A 24019-nucleotide genomic window follows, 5' to 3' on the forward strand; every position below is an offset into this window, starting at 1 on the left:
TCGACAGAGGGTAAGAGACACAATGTGCTCATCCATCCTTTCACTGCACATTTATGGAGTTACAGAGCAATACTGCAGAGAAACAGGCCATTCAGCCCATCCACTCTATGCCGTCTGTGACCAGCTTAGTTTCATGGACCCATACAAAAGGGATCTGGGAGGCCTCAAGCAGATTCCCTAAATATTTAATTTGCAGGTTGAGTCAGTGGAAAGGAAGGCAAATGTGATGCTAGCATTCATTTTGAGGGAACTAGAATATAAAAATAAGGATGTAATGCTGAGGCTTTATAAAGCCTCACGGAGTATATTTAGCAGTTTTTGGCCCCTTATCTAAGAAGGGATGTGCTGGCAGCAGAGAAGGTCCAGAAGCGGTTCAGGAAAATGATTCTGGAATTGAAAAGTTTATCATAAGAAGAGCATTTGATGACTTTGTGCCTCTACTCACTGATATTCAGAAGGATCAGGGGGATCTTGAAACCTATCAAATGTTGGAAGGATGTTTCCTTTGGTGGGTAGATCTTAGACTCTCGTCTAAGACCAGCATAGAGGGGTTGTCCTTTTAAAATCAAGATGAGGAGAAATTTCTTTAGCCAGATAGTGGAGAATCTGTGGAATTTATTGCTGCGGGCAGCTGTGGAGGCCAAGTCATTGGATATATTTATAGCAGAGGTTGATAGATTCTTGGTTAGTCAGGGCATGAAGAGATATTGGGAAAATGGCGGAGCAAACTGGATTAGCCAAATGGCCTAATTCTGATCCTATATCTTATGGTCCTGTATCTCTCCATACCCCTCCCATTCATGTACCTATCCAAACTTCTCTTTAATGTTGAAATCAAACCCACATCCACCACTTCTGCTAACAGCTTGTTCCACACTCTTACCACCCTCTGAGTGAAGAAGTTCTCTTCATATTCTCTTTAAACATTTCACCTTTCACCCTTAACCCATGATCGCTAGTCAGAAACATAGAAAATCTACAGCACAATACAGGCCCTTCGGCCCACAAAGCTGTTCCGAACATGTCCTGACCTTAGAACTACCTAGGCTTACCCATAGGCCTCTATTTTTCTAAGCTCCATGTATCCATCCAGGAGTCTCTTAAAAGACCCAATCATTTCCACCTCCACCACTGTCGCTGCCAGCCCATTCCACGCACTCACCACTCTTTGCGTAAAAATCTTACCCCTGACATCTCCTCTGTACCTACTTCCAAGCAGCTTAAAATTGTGCCCTCTTGTGTTAGCCATTTCAGCCCTGGGGAAAAGCCTCTGACTATCCACACGATCAATGCCTCTCATCATCTTATACACCTCTATCAGGTCACCTCTCACCCTCCTTCGCTCCAAGGAGAAAAGGCCGAGTTCACTCAACCTATTCTCATAAGGCATGCTCCCCAAACCAGGCAACATCCTTGTAAATCTCCTCTGCACCCTTTCTATGGTTTTCATGTCCTTCCTGTAGTTGTAGTATTATCCAACCTCGGTGGAAAAAGCCTGCTTACATTTACCTGATCTATACCCCTCATTATTTTGTAGTCCTCAGTAAGCTTTTTATTGCTTATCTAAGAGCTGTTAAATACCTCTATCATATCTGCCTCAACTTTACCCCTAGGAGTATATTCCAGGCACCCACCACTCTGTGTAAAAGCAAAATGCTCACACCTCTCCTTTGAACTTTGCCCTTTCACTTTAACTCTATGTACTCTGATATTAGATATTTCAACCTATGTAGACGTAGACTCACCAACTGGAGAGGCCATAGTGATTTTTATTTCATTTATTTAGAGATACAGTGTGGAACAGGTCCTTCTGGACCAACAAGCTGCACCACCCAGCATCCCCCCACTTTAACCCGAGCCTAATGGCAGGACAAGTAACAATGACTGATTAACCTTCTAACTGAAAGGTCTTTAGATTGTGGGAGGACACCAGACTACCTGGAAGAACCCATGCATTCGCAGCAAGATTGTACAAGCTCCTTACAGAGGACACTAGAATTGAACTCTGAACTCTGGAATGCCCTGAGCTGTAATAGTGTTGCACTAACTACTACGAGTAGGCAATGAAGCTGGTTAGGTAACACATCTCCATAGGTGAGTATTTTGAAGACAGTGACCACAACTCCATAATCTTCAGCTTGGGATAGAAGCAGAGCATATGGTTAAGTATTTAACTGGGAGGGGGTGAATTGTGTTGCTATTACGCGGGAACTTGGGAGCATAAATTGGAACATATGTACTCAGGAAAAAGGTCCTCTTTACACACCTGTCTTTGTAAATGTCCTGAATCATGGGAAGTTCACAACTACAGATGCGCTGGGCTGTCCACCCCACTCTCTGCAGAGTCCCGTGATTGAGGGAAGTACAGTTCCCATACCAGGCAGTGATGCAGTCAGTCAGGATGCTTTCAATTGTGCTCCTGCGGAAAGTTTCTTAGGATTTGGGGGCACATACCAAACTTCCTCAACCATCTGAGGTGAAGAGGCACACTTGTGCCTTTTTCAACACACAGCTGGTGCGTACAGAACATGTGAAGTCCTCGGTGATGTGGATGCCAGGGAACTTAAAGCTGTTCACCCTCTCAACCCTAGATCCATTGATATCAATAGGGGTTAGCCTGTTGAGAGTGGTGACTGTATAGAATGCTTTGCCAGGACTGGTGGTAGAGGCAGATACGTCAGGGAGATTTAAGAGACTTTTAGATAGGCAGATGGATGCCCCTCCCTTGGTACCTCACTGAAGTACAGACCGTACTGTGGTGTGAAGCCTTGAATATAAATGGGACCTCTGGTCACTGTGTTGGGCTGAAGCTGGTTTGCCAGTGCACGTCGCCGGGCAGAGCCGGTTCCCCGTGTCTCTGTCGCCGGGCAGTGCCTGTTCCCCGTGTCTCTGTCGCCGGGCAGAGGTGCTTACCGTGCCATGTTCCTTGGCAAAGGCCTGGCGGGCAGCCTCCAGCTCCTGCTGTAGCAGGCTCAGCCGGATCTCCTCCTCCCGGTTCCTCTGTAAGATGAGCATGAAGTCGCTTCGCAGCTGGGCATAGTATTCCTGCAGCAGCCGTTGCTCCTAGCCAGAGGGGAACAGGGGTCAGTGCAGAGAGCCAGAGGTGCCCATCTCACCCGAGCAGTCCAGAACCAGGGCAGGAACCAAGACACCCCGAAGCCCCTTTGCCCACTCTAGGCTGACCCCCCTGCTCCCCGAGAAAGGGTGGAGGTGCCCAGGGATGCTGTAGGTTCATTCTCCTGGGGCTGAGCTCACAAGCTCCTGGGAATGTTTGAGAATGGCCCCGGGATTGAAAGGGTTAATATATAAGAAACATTTGATAATTCTGGGCCTGTACTCACTGGAGAATGAGGGGATCTTTGAATATTGAAAGGCCCAGATAGAGTGGATGTGGAGAGGATGTTTCCTATGGTGGGAGAGTCAAGATCAGAAGGCACAGCCTCAGAATAGAGGGATGTCCTCTTAGAACAGAGAAGGAATATTTTTAGCCAGAGGGTGGTGAATCTCTGGAGACTGTGGAAGCCAAGTCATTGGGTATATTTAAAGAGGACATTAAATTACTAATTAGTCAGGGCATCAAAGATCATGGGGAGAAGGCAGAAAAATGGGGTTGAGAGGGATAATAAGTCAGCCATGATGGAATGACAGGAGCAGACTCAATGGGCTGAATGGCCTCATTCTCCTTCCATGTCCTATGGCTCCTAGGAACTCTCAGCAGAGGGAAGGGCAAGGTTCATACAGCAATATCTCATCAACATCTTGAGAACTTTGTCTTCAGTCGGGGGCTGGGGAAGGACAAATGGACAGATGCATGCGTAGTGATCCTCTGGAGGTGGCTGGGGTGGGCAATATATGGACAGATCTGTGGGTGGGTACCCTCTGGGTGTGACTGGGGGAGATGGAGAGATAGATGTGTGGCTAGTCAGGGTGGATGGTGTAGGGACGTGTGTGTGTGACCCTCCGGCTGTGGCCAGTGGGATGGAAGGACAGTTGTGTGTGTAATGACCCTCTAGGTGTGGCCAGGGTGGGTGGTGTACAGACAGATGTGTGGGTAGGGACTCTGAGTGTGTCTAGGGTGAATGGTGTAAGACAGATGTGTGGGTAGGGACTCTCTGAGTGTGTCTAGGGTGGGTGGTGTACAGACAGATGTGTGGGTAGGGACTCTGAGTGTGTCTAGGGTGGGTGGTGTACAGACAGATGTGTGGGTAGGGACTCTGAGTGTGTCTAGGGTGGGTGGTGTACAGACAGATGTGTGGGTAGGGACTCTGAGTGTGTCTAGGGTGGGTGGTGTACAGACAGATGACTGGGTGGTGACCGTCTGGGTGTGGCTGGGGTGTCGGTGTACGGACAGATGTCTGGGTGTGGTCGGGGTGTCGGTGTACGGACAGATGTCAGTATGGTGACGGTCTGGGTGTGGTCGGGGTGTCGGTGTACGGACAGATGTCTGGGTGGTGACCGTCTGGGTGTGGTCGGGGTGTCGGTGTACGGACAGATGTCTGGGTGGTGACCGTCTGGGTGTGGTCAGGGTGTCGGTGTACGGACAGATGTCTGGGTGTGGTCGGGGTGTCGGTGTACGGACAGATGTCAGTATGGTGACCGTCTGGGTGTGGTCGGGGTGTCGGTGTACGGACAGATGTCTGGGTGGTGACCGTCTGGGTGTGGTCGGGGTGTCGGTGTACGGACAGATGTCAGTATGGTGACCGTCTGGGTGTGGTCGGGGTGTCGGTGTACAGATAGATGTCTGGGTGGTGACCGTCTGGGTGTGGTCGGGGTGTCGGTGTACGGACAGATGTCTGGGTGGTGACGGTCTGGGTGTGGTCGGGGTGTCGGTGTACGGACAGATGTCTGGGTGGTGACCGTCTGGGTGTGGTCGGGGTGTCGGTGTACGGACAGATGTCTGGGTGTGGTCGGGGTGTCGGTGTACGGACAGATGTCTGGGTGGTGACGGTCTGGGTGTGGTCGGAGTGTCGGTGTACGGACAGATGTCTGGGTGGTGACCGTCTGGGTGTGGTCTGGGTGTTGGTGTACGGACAGATGTCAGTATGGTGACGGTCTGGGTGTGGTCGGGGTGTCGGTGTACGGACAGATGTCTGGGTGTGGTCGGGGTGTCGGTGTACGGACAGATGTCTGGGTGGTGACCGTCTGGGTGTGGTCGGGGTGTCGGTGTACGGACAGATGTCTGGGTGTGGTCGGAGTGTCGGTGTACGGACAGATGTCTGGGTGGTGACCGTCTGGGTGTGGTCGGGGTGTCGGTGTACGGACAGATGTCTGGGTGTGGTCGGGGTGTTGGTGTACGGACAGATGTCTGGGTGTGGTCGGAGTGTCGGTGTACGGACAGATGTCTGGGTGGTGACGGTCTGGGTGTGGTCGGAGTGTCGGTGTACGGACAGATGTCTGGGTGGTGACCGCCTGGGTGTGGCTGGGGTGTTGGTGTACGGACAGATGTCTGGGTGGTGACCGTCTGGGTGTGGTCTGGGTGTTGGTGTACGGACAGATGTCTGGGTGTGGCCGTGTCACCTGTGACATCAGCTCTAGTTGCTGTTTGAAGTGTTCTATTTGCTTTCTGTGCTCCTCAGCCACGTTATAGACTTCCTGTATCTTCTGCAGGCCCAACTCCATCCTAAGGACAGAACACATCCAGTGATAAAAAAGCAACTGGTTCTTTGGCCTATCCAAACTGCTGTGTGACCCCAAAAGGTGGGGACATCTGCCCCATAATGCACTGAACCCCACCCCTCCCACCCGTATGCCACAGTCCCCGGCCCCTCCCAGCCCAGGATTTCACACGTGAACTCACCTCTCGATTTGTGAGCCTTCTGATTGCTCCAGGTTGTGGATTATCATTAAGAACAAGTCAATGAAGTCTAGGTAATGTCGTGGTGTAATGAGTGGCAAGGAGGGAGCCAAATGATTGGCGTAGCTCAGCGCCAACTGGTGAATTAGTGCCATGATTTTGGTGATGACTGGGAGCAGCGTCCATATCGGAACCAACAATGGTCCTGGTGAGAGAAGACATGCCACTGTTTTAGAATATAAATTAAAAATGCGGGGAAGCAGTGTCATTTGCGGGCAGCAGAGTGAGCTGGGAGCAGAGTGAAGGCTTAAGCGCTTGGGCTCAACGGGCTTAGGCGGAAGCAGGCGAGGCAAGGTAGGTTTAGGTTTCAGTTTTTCCTGTTATTTGAGGAAAGGGGAAGTATGAGTGTGAGGGCAGCTTGTTGTTTTCGGTGTCGGATGTGGGAGGTTCCGGAGTCTCCTAGCCTCCCGGACGTCCACATCTGCGCCAGGTGCGCTGAGTTGCAGCTCCTAAGGGACTGTGTTAGGGAACTGGAGCTGCAGCTCGATGACCTTCGTCTGGTCAGGGAGAGTGAGGAGTTGATAGAGAGGAGTTACAGGCAGGTGGTCACACCGGGACCACAGGAGGCAGATAAGTGGGTCATGGTTAGGAGAGGGAAGGGGAAGAGTCAGGTACTAGGGAGTACCCCAGTGGCTGTATCCCTTGACAATAAGTACTCCTGTTTGAGTACTGTTGGGGGGGACAGCCTACCTGGGGGAAGCAACAGTGGCCGTGCCTCTGGCACAGAGTCTGGCCCTGTGGCTCAGAAGGGTAGGGAAAGGAAGAGGAAGGCAGTAGTAATAGGGGACTCGATAGTTAGGGGGTCAGATAGGCAATTCTGTGGATGCGATCAGGAGACCCGGATGGTAGTTTGCCTCCCTGGTGCCAGGGTCCGGGATGTTTCTGATCATGTCCAAGATATCCTGAAGTGGGAGGGTGAGGAGCCAGAGGGTGTGGTATATATAGGTCCCAATGACATAGGTAGGAAAAGGGAAGAGGTCCTGAAAGGAGAATATAGGGAGTTAGGAAAGCATTGAGAAGAAGGACCACAAAGGTAGTAATCTTGGGATTACTGCCTGTGCCACGTGACAGTGAGAGTAGAAATGGAATGAGGTGGAGGATAAATGCGTGGCTGAGGGATTGGAGCAGTGGGGAGGTATTGGAGCAGTGGGCAGGGATTCAAGTTTCTGGATCATTGGGACCTCTTTTGGGGCAGGTGTGACCTGTACAAAAAGGACGGGTTAAACTTGAATCCTAAGGAGACCAATACCCTGGCGGGGAGATTTGCGAAGGCTACTGGGGAGACTTTAAACTAGAATGGTTGGGGGGTGGGAATCAATTTGAAGAGATGAGGGAGGAGAAAGTTAGATCACAAATAGAGAAAGCTAGTAGACAGTGTGTGAGGGAGGATAGGCAGGTGATAGAGAAGGGGAGCGCTCAGACCGAAGATGTAGGGGAGAAGGAAGAAAAAGATAATAAAGTTGATCTCATCGTTAGGGATAAACAGAGAGGAAGAGGTGGAAAGTTTCTTAAATGCATCTATTTTAATGCTAGGAAAGATGTCAGCAAAATAGAGAGTACAGAGAAGATTTACTAGAATGATACCTGGGTTTCAGCACCTAAGTTACAGGGAAAGGCTGAACAAGTTAGGTCTTTATTCTTTGGAGCGTAGAAGGTTGAGGTGGGACTTGATAGAGATATTTAAAATAGTGAGGAGAATAGATCGAGTTGACGTGGATAGGCTTTTTCCATTGAGAGTAGGGGAGATTCAAACAAGAGGACATGATTTGAGAGTTAGGGGGCAAAGGTTTAAGGGTAACACGAGGGGGAATTTCTTTACTCAGAGAGTGGTAGCTGTGTGGAACGAGCTTCCAGTAGAAGTGGTAGAGGCAGGTTCGGTATTGTCATTTAAAGTAAAATTGGATAGGTACATGGACAGGAAAGGAATGGAGGGTTATGGGCTGAGTGTGGGTCAGTGGGACTAGGTGAGAGTAAGCGTTCGGCGTGGACTAGAAGGGCCGAGATGGCCTGTTTCCGTGCTGTAATTGTTATATGGTTATATGAAGAGTTTGATAGAGGTATAGAGATTATGAAGGGTAAATTCTGACTGGTTGCATCACCATCTGGAATGGAGGGGTGACTGTACAGGATTGGAAAAAGCTGCAGAAAGTGGCAAACTCAGTTTGCTCCATCATGGACACTGGCCTCCTCAGCAATGAGGACATCTTCAAAAGGTGGTGCCTTAAAAAGGCAGCACCCATCATTAGGGACCCCATCACATGTCCTCTTCTCTTTGCTACCAGCAAGGAGGAGGTATCGGAGTTTAAGACATACACTCAATGTTTCAGGAACAGCTTTTCCCCTTTACCATCAGATTTCTGAATGAACACTACCTCACTATTTTCACTTCTTGTTAAGCACTATTTATTTATGTCTATATTCTTAATGGAATTCATAGTATATTTCATGTACTATATTGTACTGCTGCCACAAAATAACATTTCACAATATTCATCATGACATATGCTTCACAACATAACTCACAACTTAGAAATTTTGGTATCCTCTTTAATATTATCGACTAGCTTACCTTTATATTCCATCTTTACCTTCTTTATGGCTTTTTAGTTGACTTCTTTTAGTTTTTAAACACTTCCCACTGATATTTGCTCGATCATATGCCCTCTCTTTAGCTTTTATGTTGCCTTTGACATCTCTTGTCAGCCATGGTTGGGTCATCCTGCCTTTAGAATACTTTTATTTTAGGATCCTACACTTCTTGAATTGATCCCAGAAACTCCAGCCATGGGTGTTCTGCTGTTATCCCTGCTAATGCTCCCTTCCATTCATTTTTGTTCACGTCCTCTCTCATGCCTCTAATTCCCTTTACTATAATACTGAAACTTCTGACTTCAGCTCCTCCTTCTCAAATTGCAGTGTGAATTTGATATTATGATCACCGTCTCCAGTGGGTTCCTTTACCTTCAGCTCTCTAATCAATTCTGGTTCAATGCACAACACCCAAACCAGAATAGCTGCTCCCTTAGTGAGCTCAACCACAAGCTGCTCTAAAAGCCATCTCGTAGGCATTCTAGAAATTCTGCTCTTAGAATCCAGCAGCAACCTGATTTTCCTAATCTATCTGCATATTGAAATTCCCTATGACCATTGTAACATTGTCCTCTTGGCTTGCATTTTCTCTCTTCGGTTGTAGTTTGTAAACCACATCTTTGCTACAATAGAACATTACAGCACAGAAACAGGCCTTTTGCCCTTCTTGGCTGTGCCGAAACATTTTTCTGCCTAGTCCCACTGACTTGCACCTGGGCCATATCCTCCATACACCTCTCGTCCATGTACCTGTCCAAGTTTTTCTTAAATGTCAAAAGTGAGCCCGCATTCACCACTTCATCTGGCAGTTCATTCCACAGTCCCACCACTCTCTACGTGAAGAAGCCCCCCCCCAATGTTCCCTTTAAACTTTTCCCCCTTCACCCATGACCTTTTGTTTTTTAACTCCCCTAGCCTCAGTGGGAAAAGCCTGCTTGCATTCACTCTATCTATACCCATCATAATTTTATACACCTCTATCAAATCACCCCTCATTCTCCTACGCTCCAGGGAATAAAGTCCTAACCTATTCAACCTTTCTCTGTAACTCAGTTTCTCAGGTCCCGGCAACATCCTTGTAAACCTTCTCTGCACTCTTTCAACCTTATTAATATCCTTCCTGTAATTAGGTGACCAAAACTGCACACAATACTCCAAATTCGGCCTCACCAATGCCTTATACAACCTCACCATTACATTCCAACTCTTATACTCAATACTTTGATTTATAAAGGTCAATGTACCAAAAGCTTTCTTTACAACCCTATCTACTTGTAACACCTCTTTTAGGGAATTATGTTTCTGTACTCCCAGATCCCTCTGTTCTACTGCACTCCTCAGTGTCCTACCATTTACCTTGTATGTTCTACCTTGGTTTGACCTTCCGAAGTGCAATACCTCACACTTGTCTGTATTAAACTCCATCTGCCATTTTTCAGCCCATTCCTCCAACTGGTCCAAATCCCTCTGCAAGCTTTGAAAACCTTCCTCACTGTCCACTACACCTCCAATCTTTGTATCATCAGCAAATTTGCTGATCCAATTTGCCACATTATCATCCAGATCATTGATATAGATGACAAATAACAATGGACCCAGCACTGATCCCTGTGGTACACCATTAGTCATAGGCCTCCACTCAGAGAAGCAATCCTCCACTACCACTCTCTAGCTTCTTCCATTGAGCCAATGTCTAATCCAATTTACTACCTCTCCATGTATACCTAGCGACTGAATCTTCCTAACTAACCTCCCATGCGGGACCTTGTCAAAGGCCTTACTGAAGTCCATGTATACAACATCCACTGCCTTCCCTCCATCCACTTTCCTGGTAACTTCCTCGAAAAACTAATAGATTGGTTAAACATGACCTACCACGCACAAAGCCATGCTGACTTTTTCTAATAAGTCCCTGTCTTCCAAATACTTGTAGATCCTATCTCTTAGTATTCCTTCCAATAATTTACCTACTACCAATGTCAAACTTACCGGCCTATAATTTTCTGGCTTACTTTTTGAGCCTTTTTTAAACAATGGAACTACATGAGCAATCCTCCAATCCTCCGGCACCTGACCCGTGGATATCGACATTTTAAATATTTCTGCCAGGACCCCTGCAATTTCAACACTAGTCTCCTTCAAGGTCCGAGGGAATACCCTGTCAGGTCCTGGGGATTTATCTACTCTGATTTGCCTCAAGACAGCAAGCACCTCCTCTTCAATCTGTGTAGGTTCCATGACCTCACTACTTGTTTGCCTTGTTTCCATAGACTCCATTCCAGTTTCCTTAGTAAATACAGATGCAAAAAACCCATTTAATATCTCTCCCATTTCTTTTGGTTCCATACATAGCCAACCACTCTGATCTTCAAGAGGTCCAGTTTTTTCCCTTACTATCTTTTTGATCTTAACATACCTGTAGAAGCTCTTAGGATTATCCTTCACCCTGACTGCCAAAGCAACTTCATATCTTCTTTTAGCCCTCCTGATTTCTTTCTCAAGTATCTTCTTACTTTTTTATACTCCTCAAGCATCTTATTTCCTCCCTGTTGCCTATACATGTTATACATCTCTCTCTTCTTCTTTATCAGATTTCCAATATCCCTAGAGAACCAAGGTTCCTTATTCTTATTCATTTTGCCTTTAACTCTGACAGGAACATACAAACTCTGCACTCTCAAAATTTCTCCTTTGAAGGCCTCCCACTTACCAACGACATCCTTGCCAGAGAACAACCTGTCCCAATCCACGCTTTTTAGATCCTTTCTCATTTCTTCAAATTTGGCCTTTTTCCAGTTTAGAACCTCAACCCGAGGACCAGATCTCCCTATATCCATGATCAAGTTGAAACTAATGACATTATGATCACTGTTTGGAGCTCTGTATATAACTCCCATCAGGGTATTTTATTTTGCTTTTGCAGGTTCTTAGCTTGACTTACAATGATTCTACACCTTCCTATCTATGTACTGTAATCTCTTTCTAAAGATTTGATTTCATTTTTTACCGACAGTGCCGTGCTCTGCCTGTCCTTCTGATTCGAAGTGTTTCGTTTGGACATTAAGCTCCCAGCTATTAACTTCTTTTAGCCATGATTCAGTGATGCGCACAATGTCAAATATTCCAATCTGTAACTGTGCTACCTTGCTCTGTATACAGCGTGCATTCACATACAACACCTTCAGTCCTGCATTCATCATGCTTTTTGACTTTGTTCCCCTTTTACATTGCATCTCATCCTGTTGACTACAAATTTGTCCTATCATCAGCCTGTTCTTGCTAGCAGTCTCAATGCACACTGCCTCTGTAAACCAACTGCCCTATCCTCAGCTCTATCATTACAGTCCCACTCACCTGCCAAATCAGGTCAAACTCTCCTGGACAGCTCTAGCAAACCTTCCCACAAGGATATTGATTCCCCTTGAGTTCAGATGTACTTTTCCCCAGAAGAGATCCCAATGATCCAAAAATCTGAACTCCTGCCCCCTGCATCAGTTGCTCAGCCACACATTCATCTGTCAAATCATCCTATTCTTACCCTCACTGGCACGTGGCACAGGCAGCAATCCAGAGATTACTACTCTGGAGGTCCTGCTTTTCAGCTTTCTACCTCACTCCCTAAAACCTCTCTTCAGGACCTCTTCACCTTTCCTACCTATGTCATTGGTACCAATATGTACCAAGACTTCTGGCTGCTCCCCCGGCCCTTTAGAATGTGGGTTGTTAATGACCTAATGGGCTGAAGGGTTTCTTTCTGTGCTGTATAACTCGAGTCTCTGATGGAGAGGAAAGAGTGCTGGTTTCATGTTAGGTCAATGGAGGACAACCTCTAGGTGTGGTGCCCCTGCTGCCCTTGCTACAGAGGTAGCAGAGGGAGTTTGGAAAGTTCTGTCTACTCCTAATGCCACCAAGGACAGTGGGAGAAGGTGAAGAGAAACAAACTGTGCCATGATGAGGCCACTCATAGGTTGGAGGACAACACTTCATATTCCATTTAGGGAGCCTCCAACCTGATTTATGAATGTTAATTTCTCCAACTGACAGTGATCACCCCACCCCTCTTCTTCATTTCCCCACTATGGCCTCTTATCTCTTCTCCTCACCTCCCCCTGGTTCTTCTCCTCCTTCCCTTTTTCCCACAGTCCACTCTGCTCTCCTCTCAGATTCCTTCCTCTCCAGCCCTTTACCACCAATCACATCCTAACTTCTTACTTCATGTCTCCTCCCCCACCAACCTGGCTTCACCTATCACCCTCTAACTTGTCTTCCTCCCCCCAGCCAATATTCTTTTTCTGGCTTCTACCTCCTCCCTTTGCAATCACGTGCTGAAATGTTGACTGTTTACTCCCCTCCACTGAGGAGCTGAGTTCCTCCGGCATTTTGTGTGTGCTGCTTGGTTTTTTAAGGTATCATCAAGCCATCCCGTGGCCTGAGAATATCTTTCCAAACTGTCCTGACTCCATGTGTGAGGTACCTCACCCTCCTCCTGTTGCCCGCCGAAGGGAGACAATTCCTTTCTTTCTGTTCTGGTTCCCGACTCCACTCTGATACATCTGGGCCCACCCAACCATCTCCTCGGCCCGGCCACCCACCCACCCTGAATGTGGGACTGACCGATGCTCCTGGTCAACGTTGAGAGGTTTCCAAACCCCATGTGGGAGGCGGCGATGTCGGTCAGTGCCTGCTCGCTCCATGGCTGCCACACGTCGATGTAGCCGCAGGACCCCAGGAGGTGGGACAGGCGGAGCGGACTCCTCCCCACCCTGGACGCCAGTCTGTTAGCACCAACTGGCTGCAACAGCACTATGTGTAGGCACTGACGTACAGCTTGGAAATACCTGGAGAACAGAGGGTATTAATATTTTTTTAATGTTTATTGAAATACAGTGCAGAATAGGACCTCTCGGCCCTTTGAGCCACTCCACCCTATACTCCTTGGGACAATTTATAACGACCTACCAACCGGTACATCTTTGGACTGTGGGAGGAAACCAGAGCACCCGCATAGTCACTGGAGAATGTGGTGTAGGGTGGTGAGGGGAGACAGGAGGGAGTGGGGAAGGGCAATAGAAGGGGAGGGTACAGTAGGTCATCACTGAGTCGGGGCTGAAAGAAGGTCACAATTGGGAGCTTAACATCAAAGGATATCCTTTAAATTGAAAGGACAGGCAGGAAGGCATAGGTAGTGGTGTGGCTCTGTTGGTAAGAGATGGAATTACATCTTTAGAAAGAGGCGACATAGGGGCAGACAAGGTTGAATCATTGTGGGTGACTTTAGAAACTGCAGGGGTGAAAAAACCATTATGGGAATCATATATAGGCCTCCAAATAGTAGTCAGGATGTGGGGTTGAGATTATAAAGGGAGCTGGAAAAGGCTTGTATAACACCCTGGGAAATGGTCTTTCTGTGGAAGCAGCGTTTGGGTTACAGTTAGCGATAATGGGTGTTTTGGAATGTGAGCCGTCCAGTGGCGGGAGGGTGTTTTTCGTGTTGTGTGCCTGACACGGGTGAGCTGGGTCTTTTGTTTGGTAGGAGATGAACGGAGAAGATGCTGGAGAGAAGAGGTCGTAGGACTTGACCTGGAGCGTGGATTCGATGAAGCCTGGGGAGACTAAAGGTGGATCAGCGAAGGAGAAACTGTGAGCTCCAACTTGTGCACATTAGACTGTTTCATTAAAATGGGCCCTTGCTTTTGCATTTTCTTTACTAACCCTTTAGTCAAATTAAGAATTATAAAGCTAAATCATTTAAATGTATGCAGCGTCTGTCTGTTATTTTGTGGTACTGATTTGTAACAGGGTAACACATCAGGCAGCATCCACACAAACGGGGTTTGGGGTGGGCTCTCACACGTTTGACTAGACTTACACAGCCAATGGGACCAGACTGTTCCACATGTAATATTGGCACAATTGTAATGGGGGGGGGGGGACTTCAATATGCAAGGGGGATTGGGAAAATCAGGTTGGTGTCAGATTGCAAGAGAGGGAATTTGTTGAATGCCTAAGAGATGGCTTTTCATAGCAGCTTCTGTTTGAGCCTACTTGGGGAAAGGCCATCTTAGATTGGATGTTGTGTAATAACCCAGATCTTATTAGGGAGCTTAAGGTAAAGGAACCCTTAAGAGACAGTGATCATAGTATGATTGAATTCATATCACAATTTGAGAGGGAGAAGCATAACTCAAAATATCAGTATCACAATGGAATGAAGGGAATTACAGAAGCATGAGAGTGGACTGGAGGCATATACTGACAGGGATGACAGCAGAGCTGAGATGACTGAAATTTCTGGGATTAGTTAACAAGGCGCAGGATAGATATGTCCCACAGAAGAAGTTGTTCTCAAATGGCGGGGCTAGGTAACAGTGGCTGACAAGGGAAGTTAAGGACTGCATAAAAGCCAAGGAAAGAGCTTATAAGGTAGCAAAAGTGAGTGGGAAGCTGGATGCTTGGTAAGCTTTTAAAATCCAACAAAAAACAACGAAACAAGTTATAAGAAGGGAAAGGATGAAATATGAGGGCAAACTAGCCAATAGCATAAAGCAGGATACTAAAAGTTTTTTCAGTTATAAAGAGTAAAAGGGAGGTGAGAGCTGATATGGGACCACTGGAAAATGATGCTGGTGAGGTAGTATTGGGGGACAAAGAAATGGCAGGATAGCTTAATGCATAGTTTGCATCTGTCTTCACTGTGGAAGACACTAGTATTGTGCCAGAGGTCAGGGAGCAGGAGTGAGTGCCATTGCTATTACAAAGGGAAAAGTGACAGGGAAATTCAAAGGTCTTTAGGTGGATAAGTCACCTGGACCAGATGGACTACAGCCCAGAGTCCTGAGAGATGTTGCTGAAGGCATTGGTCATAATCTTTCAGAAATCACTTGATCCTGGCATGGTCCCAGAGGACTGGAAGATTACAAATGTCACTCCATTCTTTAAGAAGGGAGGAAGGAAAAAAGTTATTGGACAGTTAGCTTAACCTCAGTGGTTGGGAATCATCTGCAGATTTTCTCTTGTTATGAATGTACCACAGCTCTGAGGGGCTGAAGGGTGCGGGACCAGCCCCCTCCTTCCGGAGAATCGCAAGATCACTATTAATTTGGGTCTTGGACCCAGGAAATGAGAGACAATGCAACGGATTTGACCATTGTTCTTAGAGACACCTGTGTGAATTGCAACTCTATAGTACGTGCCAGCTATCAGGGACATGGACACCCTCGGGCAATGTGGGGTGGGTACTGTATCACCCTACCTTGAGTGACGTCTACCAATCTGCCAGTCACGATAAAAGGGGACAGCAGGAGGCAGTAAGCCAGCGACGCACCAGACGGAGACACCATCGCTCATCGCTCCCGTAAGGACGGGAAGCTGTTCGGGAGCCACATGTGATTCGGTTCCCCTAGCTAGGGAATCGAGTGGCTGATAACCCCGAAAAGGATTCCGAACTGACACCGGGGGAACTCACGTTCCCGATTCAACGATTTGAGTCCAACAGGCTGGCAAGTTTATTTTCTCTCTCCAACACGTGAGCCCCAGCGATCTCCGAAAGGCTAAAAGCCTGCATGAACTTCAGAGACTTTGATATTTCCATCGGACAATAGTTTTACCCCTAGACAAACGATAGAGCTACTTCTTATTGATGATTATTACTATACCTGTGCTTTAGATTGAGTATTGACGACGTATATTATCTGAATGTTTGTATTAACCTTACTTTTGTGCCCCTTTATAAATAAAAACGTTTAAAAATGGTACCATCAGACTTCAGCGGACCTCTCTATCTTTGCTGGTAAGTGACCCAGTTATGGGGTTCGTAACACTCTTGTCTGTGGTTGGAAAAACGTCAGACTCTGTTATTAAGCTGAAGTTTCAGGGTACTTGGAGACTAATGATAAAATAAGTCAAAGTCAGTATGGTTTCAGTGAAGGAAAACTTGCCTGACAAATCTGTTAGAGTTCTTCGAGGAAGTAACCAGTAGGTGGACAGAGGAGAGGCAGTGGATGTGGTTTACTTGGATTTTCAGAAGGTGTTTGATAAGGTGCCTCACATTAGGCTTCTTAGCAAGACAAAATCCTATGGTGTTCAGGAAAGATACTGGCGTGGATAGTGGAATGGCTCACAGGTAGGAGGCAGTGAGTGGGAATAAAGAGGGGCTTTTCTGGTTGGCTTCCAGTGACTAGTGGTGTTCCTCAGGGGTCAGTATTGGGACCGATACTTTTCACATTGTTCCTCAGGAAAAAGAAAGGGGGGGGGAGCACCAGAGGGAGAAGGAGAACAGGCAAACAACTAAATATGTCAGGGATGGGGTAAGAAGGGGAGGAGGGGCATTAACGGAAGTTAGAGAAGTCAATGTTCATGCCATCAGGTTGGAGGCTACCCAGTCGGTATATAAGGTGTTGTTCCTCCAACCTGAGTTTGGATTCATTTTGACAATAGAGGAGGCCATGGATAGACATATCAGAATGGGAATGCCCCTCCTCCCCTTCTTACCCCATCCCTGACATATTTAGTTGTTTGCCTGTTCTCCATCTCCCTCTGGTGCTTGCCCCCCACCTCTCTTTCTCCTGAGGCCTCCCGTCCCATGATCCTTTCCCTTCTCCAGCTCTGTATCACTTTCGCCAATCACCTTTCCAGCTCTCAGCTTCATCCCACCCCCTCCGGTCTTCTCCTATCATTTCGCATTTCCCCCTCCCCCCACTACTTTCAAATCTCTTACTATCTTTCCTTTTGGTTAGTCCTGACGAAGGGTCTTGGCCCGAAACGTCGACAGCGCTTCTCCCTATAGATGCTGCCTGGCCTGCTGTGTTCCACCAGCATTTTGTGTGTGTTGTTGTTGAGATAATGCTGAGGTTTTATAAGACACTAGTCAGGTGGCACTTGGGGTATTGTCAACAGCTTTGGGCCCCTTATCTCAGGAAGGATGCACTGTCATTGGAAAGAGTCCAGAAGAGGCTCACAAGGATGATTCTGGGAATGAAGGGGTTAACATATGAGGAACATTTGGCAGCTTTGGGCCTGTACTCACTGAAATTTAGAAGAATGCAGGAGAGATCTCATTGGAAACTATGGAATGTTGAAAGGAATAGATAACATGGATGTGGAGAGAATGTTTCCTATTGTGGAAGTATCCAGAACCAGAGGGCACAGCCTCAAAATTGAGGGACAACCTTTTAAAAAAGATTAAGGAGGTATTTTTTTAGCCAGAGAGTAGTGAATCTGTGGAATGCTCTGCCACAGACTGCAGCGGAGGCCAAGTCCATGCGTGTATTTAAGGTGGATGTTGATAGTTTCCTGATTGGTCAGGACGTCAAAGGATATAGCAAGAAGGCAGGTGTATGGAGTTGAGTGGGATCTGGGATCAGCCATGGTAGAATGGCGGTGCAGACTCGATGGACTGAATAGCCTAATTCTCCTCCTATGTCTTCTGATCCAAATGGAAGCTCTGTGCTGTATTACTAAATGAATAATGAATAAATTAACTGCAGTGATGGGGTTGGAAGGGAGGGGTGAAGGGGTGGAAGAGGTTGGGGAGGTGATTACTGTGCAATGACAGGACAGAATTGCAAGGGAACATGTCAGAACAAGGGATAGACTGCCTGACACCAGCTGGAAGAAAACTGCCGGATGCTGGTCTGATCTGTCCCTGCTGGGCATGGTTGGGAATGTTCTCAGGGAAAAGGAACTCAGCAGTGTCCATGGAAGGGCATAAACAATTGTGTTTCGGGCTGAGAAACTTAGTCCATAAGATCATAAGACATAAGAGTAGAATCAGGCCATTCAGCCCATTGAGTCTGCTCCGCTATTCAATCATGACTGATCCTTTTTTCCCCTCCTCAGCCCCACTTCATCAGGACTAGAAGGAGGTAGAGGCCAGGGCAAGAAGGTGGGGTAGAGGAAGGAGAGCAAATTAGAAGGTGATAGGTGAAGTTAGGTGGGTGGGGGAGTGGAGATGAACTGAGAAGCTGGGAGGTGATGTGGAAAAGGCAAAGGGCTGGAGAAGATGGAATGTGATAGGGGAGGAGAGTGGACCATGGAGAAAGGGAAGGAGGAGGGGCTCCAGTAGCATGCAAAAGTTAGGGCACCCCAGTCAAAATTTTTGTTACTGTGAATAGTTAATTTAATAGAAGAGGAACTGTCTCCAAAAGTCATAAAGTTAAAGATGAAACATTCTTTTCAATATTTTAAGCAAGATTAGTGTATTATTTTTGTTTTGTACAATTTTAGAGTGAAAAAAAGGAAAGGAGCACCATACAAAAGTTTGGGCACCCCAAGAGATTTGAGCTCTCAGATAACTTTTACCAAGGTCTCAGACCTTAATCAGCTTGTTAGGGCTATGGCTTGTTCACAGTCATTGTTAGGAAAGGCCAGGTGATGCAAATTTCAAATCTTTATAAATACCCTGACTCCTCGAACCTTGTCCCAACAATTAGCAGCCATGGGCTCCTCTAAGCAGCTGCCTAGCACTCTGAAAATTAAAATAAATGATGCCCACAAAGCAGGAGAAGGCTATAAGAAGATAGCTTAGTGTTTTCAGGTAGCTGTTTCCCCAGTTCGTAATGTAATTAAGAAATAGCAGTCAACAGGAACGGTGGAGGTCAAGTTGAGGTCTGGAAGACCAAGAAAACTTTCCAAGAGAACTGCTCGTAGGATTGCTAGAAAGGCAAATCAAAACCTCTGTTTGACTGCAAAAGACCTTCAGGAAGATTTAGCAGACTCTGGAGTGGTGGTACACTGTTCTACTGTGCAGCGACACCTGCACAAATATGACCTTCATGGAAGAGTCATCAGAAGAAAACCTTTCCTGCATCCTCAGCACAAAATTCAGCATCAGAAGTTTGCAAAGGAACATCCAAACAAGACTGATGCATTTTAGAAACAAGTCCTGTGGACTGATGAAGTTAAAATAGAACTTTTTGGCCGTAATGAGCAAAGGTATGTTTGGAGAAAAAGGGTGCAGAATTTCATGAAAAGAACACCTCTCCAACTGTTAAGCATGGGGGTGGATTGATCATGCTTTGGGCTTGTATTGCAGCCAGTGGCACGGGGAACATTCCTCTGGTAGAGAGAAGAATGAATTCAATTAAATACCAACAAATTCTGGAAGTAAACATCACACCATCTGTAAAAAAAAGCTGAAGATGAAAAGAGGATGGCTTCTACAACAGGATAATGATCGTAAACATACCTCAAAATCCACAATGGACGACCTCAAGAGGCGCAAGCTGAAGGTTTTGCCATGGCCCTCACAGTCCCCTGACCTAAACATCATCAAAGATCTGTGGATAGACCTCAAAGAGCAGTGTATGCAAGACAGCCCAAGAATCTCACAGAACTAGAAGCCTTTTGCAAGGAAGAATGGGTGAAAATCCCCCCCAAACAAGAAATGAAAGACTCTTGGCTGGCTACAGAAAGTGTTTACAAGTTGTGATACTTGCCAAAGGGGGTGTTACTGAGTACTGACCATGCAGGGTGCCCAAACTTTTGCTTCGGGCCCTTTTCCTTTTCTGTTATTTTGAAACTGTAAAAGATGGACATAAACAAGTAATCTTGCTTAAAATATTAAAGAAATGTGTCATCTTTAACTTTATGCCTTTTGGAAATCAGGTCATCTTTTACTCGCTTAGCTATTCACAGTAACAGAAATTTTGACCAGGGGTGCCCAAACTTTTGCATGCTACTGTAGTTGAGGAGAAGAGGCAAGAGGCCAGAGTGGGGAATTGAAGAGGGAAGGCAGTGTGATTTGGGAGTAGGGATGAGGGACAGGAGAGGGTGGAGATTTGCTCAGACACTCACTTCTCCAGCACCTGCTCTTGCTTTTTGCTCCACGGTAGCTTCCTGCTGCTGGTGAACTGCTTAGCCACTCGGGTGAGCTCAGAGGGAGAGTACAGCCCAGGGAACCAGCCCTCTGCCGCCACGTCCAACAGGTTCTGCAGAGTGTCTTGCCCCACGCAGTCGTGAGCTACGATGACCGTACATCTCCCCTGGAGCCCAGCGTGCCTGCTCGCTCTCTGGCACACGCTGGCCACTTCCGAACTGGACATCTGATCATCCAGCTCGAAGACAGTGGCCATGTGGAGGTACGCAGCCAGCCCGAGCAAAGTCTTCCGACCAGTGCAGTGAGTGGGGGCCATCAAGGCACAGTGCGATCTGGGTAGGCTCAGGACCCTGGAGATGTGGGCGAAGTGGCGTACCGCCTCCTTGTAGAAGATAATCTGCTGGTTGGCTCTGAACTTCTGGTTCTGCCTCTGAACCATCTGTTGTAGCTGTTGGGCCAAATGGTCGTGGGCCATCTCCCGGTAAGGGTTCCACCTCGGGGAGTTCATTTGTTGTCTGCTTTCTGGCCGAATTGCTGCCTTGCTGAAGATCAGGTCACTCAGAGATTCTCTGGTGTGGAGCAGGTGAAGAGGCAGCAGGGGTTTTATGGACGTGGACTGCCTATGACTCCCATCCTGAGCCCTGGCCTCACTGTGGCTGGGCAACGGGCTGAGATTTGTGCTTTGGGTTGCTGGGATGACTTGTGGAACACTTGACTTGTTGCCGGGTGTCTGATCACCGAAACCCAATGACGACAAGGTCTCACTCACAGGCACTTCATGGGTTACCACCGTTTCTGTGCTCAAGGCTGCCAAACTCAGACCCATTCTGTGTTGACTGTCCATCAAGTGGCTGTTGGGCTCCTGACAGTTGATGTCTCCCCCTGGGGATGTCTCTCCCTGTTCAACTGCATCCTGTACCTGCAGGGTGGACGGACAGTTGGCCTGGTGTTGCTCCAGTGGATCTGGTGGGTCGTCCAAAGTTTGGGGTTCCACTGCCATTCGCAGGAGTGATTGGTTGAAGAGGAACTCGATGCTGTGGGTGAAGAAGTGAGTGTGAGCCACTCTCTGCAGAGTCATGGACAGAGTATCTCTGTCCTCATCACTCACAAGGCAGTCCGAGAAGATCCTCATTGCCTCGTGCAGCCACAGGCTGACTATGGTTTTGGTGACACTTAGTGGGGCCTGCCATGCCTCGGACTCAGAATTGCTCAGCTTACCCTTCGTTGGGGGGCTGATGTTTGAGGGGTCCATCAACCAAAGACCCTGGAGAACCTTGCTGATGTCAGCCAATGAGAACAGGTAATGCGGGTGGCTGGGAGATGGTAGGAACATTCTCCTTACTTTCTGATACAGGTCAATTGTGGCATAAAGGAGACGTTTGGCAAAGAGGTCATGCCTGGAGATGGTGTTGGTGGGGAAACTCTTCAACCAGGACAGCACACCAGGCCTATAGATGGTACTCAGCATTCCCCAGGTCAGTGCAGGGAGGGCCAGCACGATCATCAGGCGGGTGAGGCGAGCCGAGACGAAGCCCCATGGCCCGTGTTGCGGAGAGCACGTCGCAATGTAGCTGACCCGTGTGGAGTGGAAGGACCGGAACCAGAGAGAGTCTTCACAGTAGGTGCCGTGACAGGTCAGAGAATGGCGAAGAGCCTCAGACACCGGTTGGCATCTGGATCCCTGCTCTGGACAAAAAGCAACAAGAAGGATTGGGTCTGTGTGGGCAAAGTGGACAGGAATGGATATGGTGGGGGCAGTAGGAGGGAGCCAAGGTTGTGGGGAGTGTAGAGGTCTTGGGCCAGGGACCCCAAGGGAATCCCAGTGGTGAATGTGGAGGTCTAGACTGGTGTGGAAAGGGTTTAAACCCTGGGGTATCTAACTCCATCTGAGGGAGCTCAGATCATAAAGTACAGGAGCAGAATTAGGCTATTCAGCCCATCAAGACTGTCCTGCCATTCATTGATGGCTGATTTATTATCCCTCCCAACTCTATTCTTCTGCCTGCTCCTCATAACCTTTGAAGCCCTGATTAATCAAGAGCCTATCAAAGTTCTGCTTTAAAATGACCCGAGATCTCCCCTCCTTGCCTGTCGGTGGCAATGAATTTTCTAGATTCACCACCCTCTGGCTAAAGAAATTTCTCCTCATCTCTGTACTACCCCTTCTATTCAGAGGCTGTGCCTCTGGTCCTAGACTCCCCCACTCCTCTCCACATCCATTCTAGTTATGCTTTTCAATATTCAGTATGCTAGAAATCTCCTCTCATTCTCCTGAACTCTAGTGATCCACCCTCCACCACTCTCTGGGGAAGAGAATTCCAGTTTCAGCTCTGAGTTTGAAATCCCGGTTATTAATCTCCCACATCTTGTGTCCACCCTGCCAAACTCACGAACAGGGCCACTCCTCATTCTTCCCAAACTCCAAGCTGACCTGCAGACAGGCCCAGTCTCTCCTGATGGTATGTCCATCTCATCCCAGGAAAAGTCAGGAGGGACTGCCGATGCCAGTGGGGGAATAGGGGGAATGGTAGGGGAGTTGGTGACGGGGTTGGCAGTGTGTGTCTGGGGGTATGGTGGGGGTGGTGGGGAACAGTGGGGGAGGTGGGGTTGGGAGCGTGTGTCTGGGGTACGGTGGGGGTGGTGGGGGAGGGTATGTGGGGAAAGGTATGTGGGGGGGGATAGAAGCCCTAGGGGAGTGGGATAGATGGGGTTGGGAGTTTGTTCTGGGGGTACGGTGGGGGTGGTGGGGAACAGTGGGGGGGATAGAGGCCCTAGGGGAGTGAGATAGGTGGGTCTGGGGGTACAGTGGGGATGGTGGGGAACGGTGGGATAGATGGGGTTGGGTGTGTGGGTCTGGGGGTACGGTGGGGGTGGTGGGGGAGGGTATGTAGGGAAAGGTATGTGGGGGGGATAGAGGCCCTAGGGGAGTGGGGGAGGTGAGGTTGGGAGCATGTGTCTGGGGTATGGTGGGGGTGGTGGGGGAGGGTATGTGGGGAAAGGTATGTGGGGGGGATAGAGGCCCTAGGGGAGTGGGATAGATGGGGTTGGGAGTGTGTTCTGGGGGTATGGTGGGGGTGGTGGGGAACAGTGGGGGGGATAGAGGCCCTAGGGGAGTGAGATAGGTGTGTCTGGGGGTATGGTGGGGAACAGTGGGATAGATGGGGTTGGGAGTGTGGGTCTGGGGGTACGGTGGGGGTGGTGGGGGAGGGTATGTGGGAGAAGGTATGTGGGGGGGATAGAGGCCCTAGGGGAGTGGGGAGGTGGGGTTGGGAGTGTGTTCTGGGGGTACGGTGGGGGGTGGTGGGAACAGTGGGATAGATGGGGTTGGGAGTGTGTGTCTGGGGGTACGGTGGGGGTGGTGGGAACAGTGGGGGGGGATAGAGGTCCTAGGGGAGTGGGGAGGTGGGGTTGTGAGTGTGTGTCTGGGGGTACGGTGGGGGTGGTGGGAACAGTGGGGGGGGATAGAGGTCCTAGTGGAGTGGGGAGGTGGGGTTGGGAGTGTGGGTCTGGTGGGGAACAGTGGGGGGGATAGAGGCCCTAGGGGAGTGAGATAGGTGGGTCTGGGGGTACAGTGGGGATGGTGGGGAACAGTGGGGGAGGTGTGTGGGGTGGGGGTAAGATTGGGTTGGAAATGGTGGGAAATGTCCCTGAACTTTGAACACATTCATGTGTGACTCACTCTGGGCCATCATGTGGATATCAGGGTGCGGAGCATGTGTGTGGGGAATCCTAGGGGTGAGGAGTATGTGGAGGACAGTCAC

The 24019-nt window shown here is 48.3% G+C and overlaps 1 protein-coding gene across 1 annotated transcript in view; it reads right to left on the reverse strand.

Annotated features, from left to right (window-relative positions):
* Positions 1-24019, reverse strand: part of dnhd1 (dynein heavy chain domain 1) — a 66601-nt gene that overhangs the window by 42261 nt on the left and 321 nt on the right. Inside the window, exons 2-6 of the mRNA XM_073041947.1 lie at positions 20237-21944; positions 13058-13281; positions 5798-5999; positions 5518-5620; positions 2914-3063 (exon numbers count right to left, since the gene is read on the reverse strand). Of these exons, the coding sequence (XP_072898048.1) occupies positions 2914-3063; positions 5518-5620; positions 5798-5999; positions 13058-13281; positions 20237-21944 (2387 nt within the window). The remainder of the gene's footprint in view (positions 1-2913; positions 3064-5517; positions 5621-5797; positions 6000-13057; positions 13282-20236; positions 21945-24019) is intronic.

The sequence above is a fragment of the Hemitrygon akajei genome, chromosome 4 (genome assembly GCF_048418815.1).
Source record: "Hemitrygon akajei chromosome 4, sHemAka1.3, whole genome shotgun sequence".
NCBI classification, from domain to species: Eukaryota; Metazoa; Chordata; class Chondrichthyes; order Myliobatiformes; family Dasyatidae; genus Hemitrygon; species Hemitrygon akajei.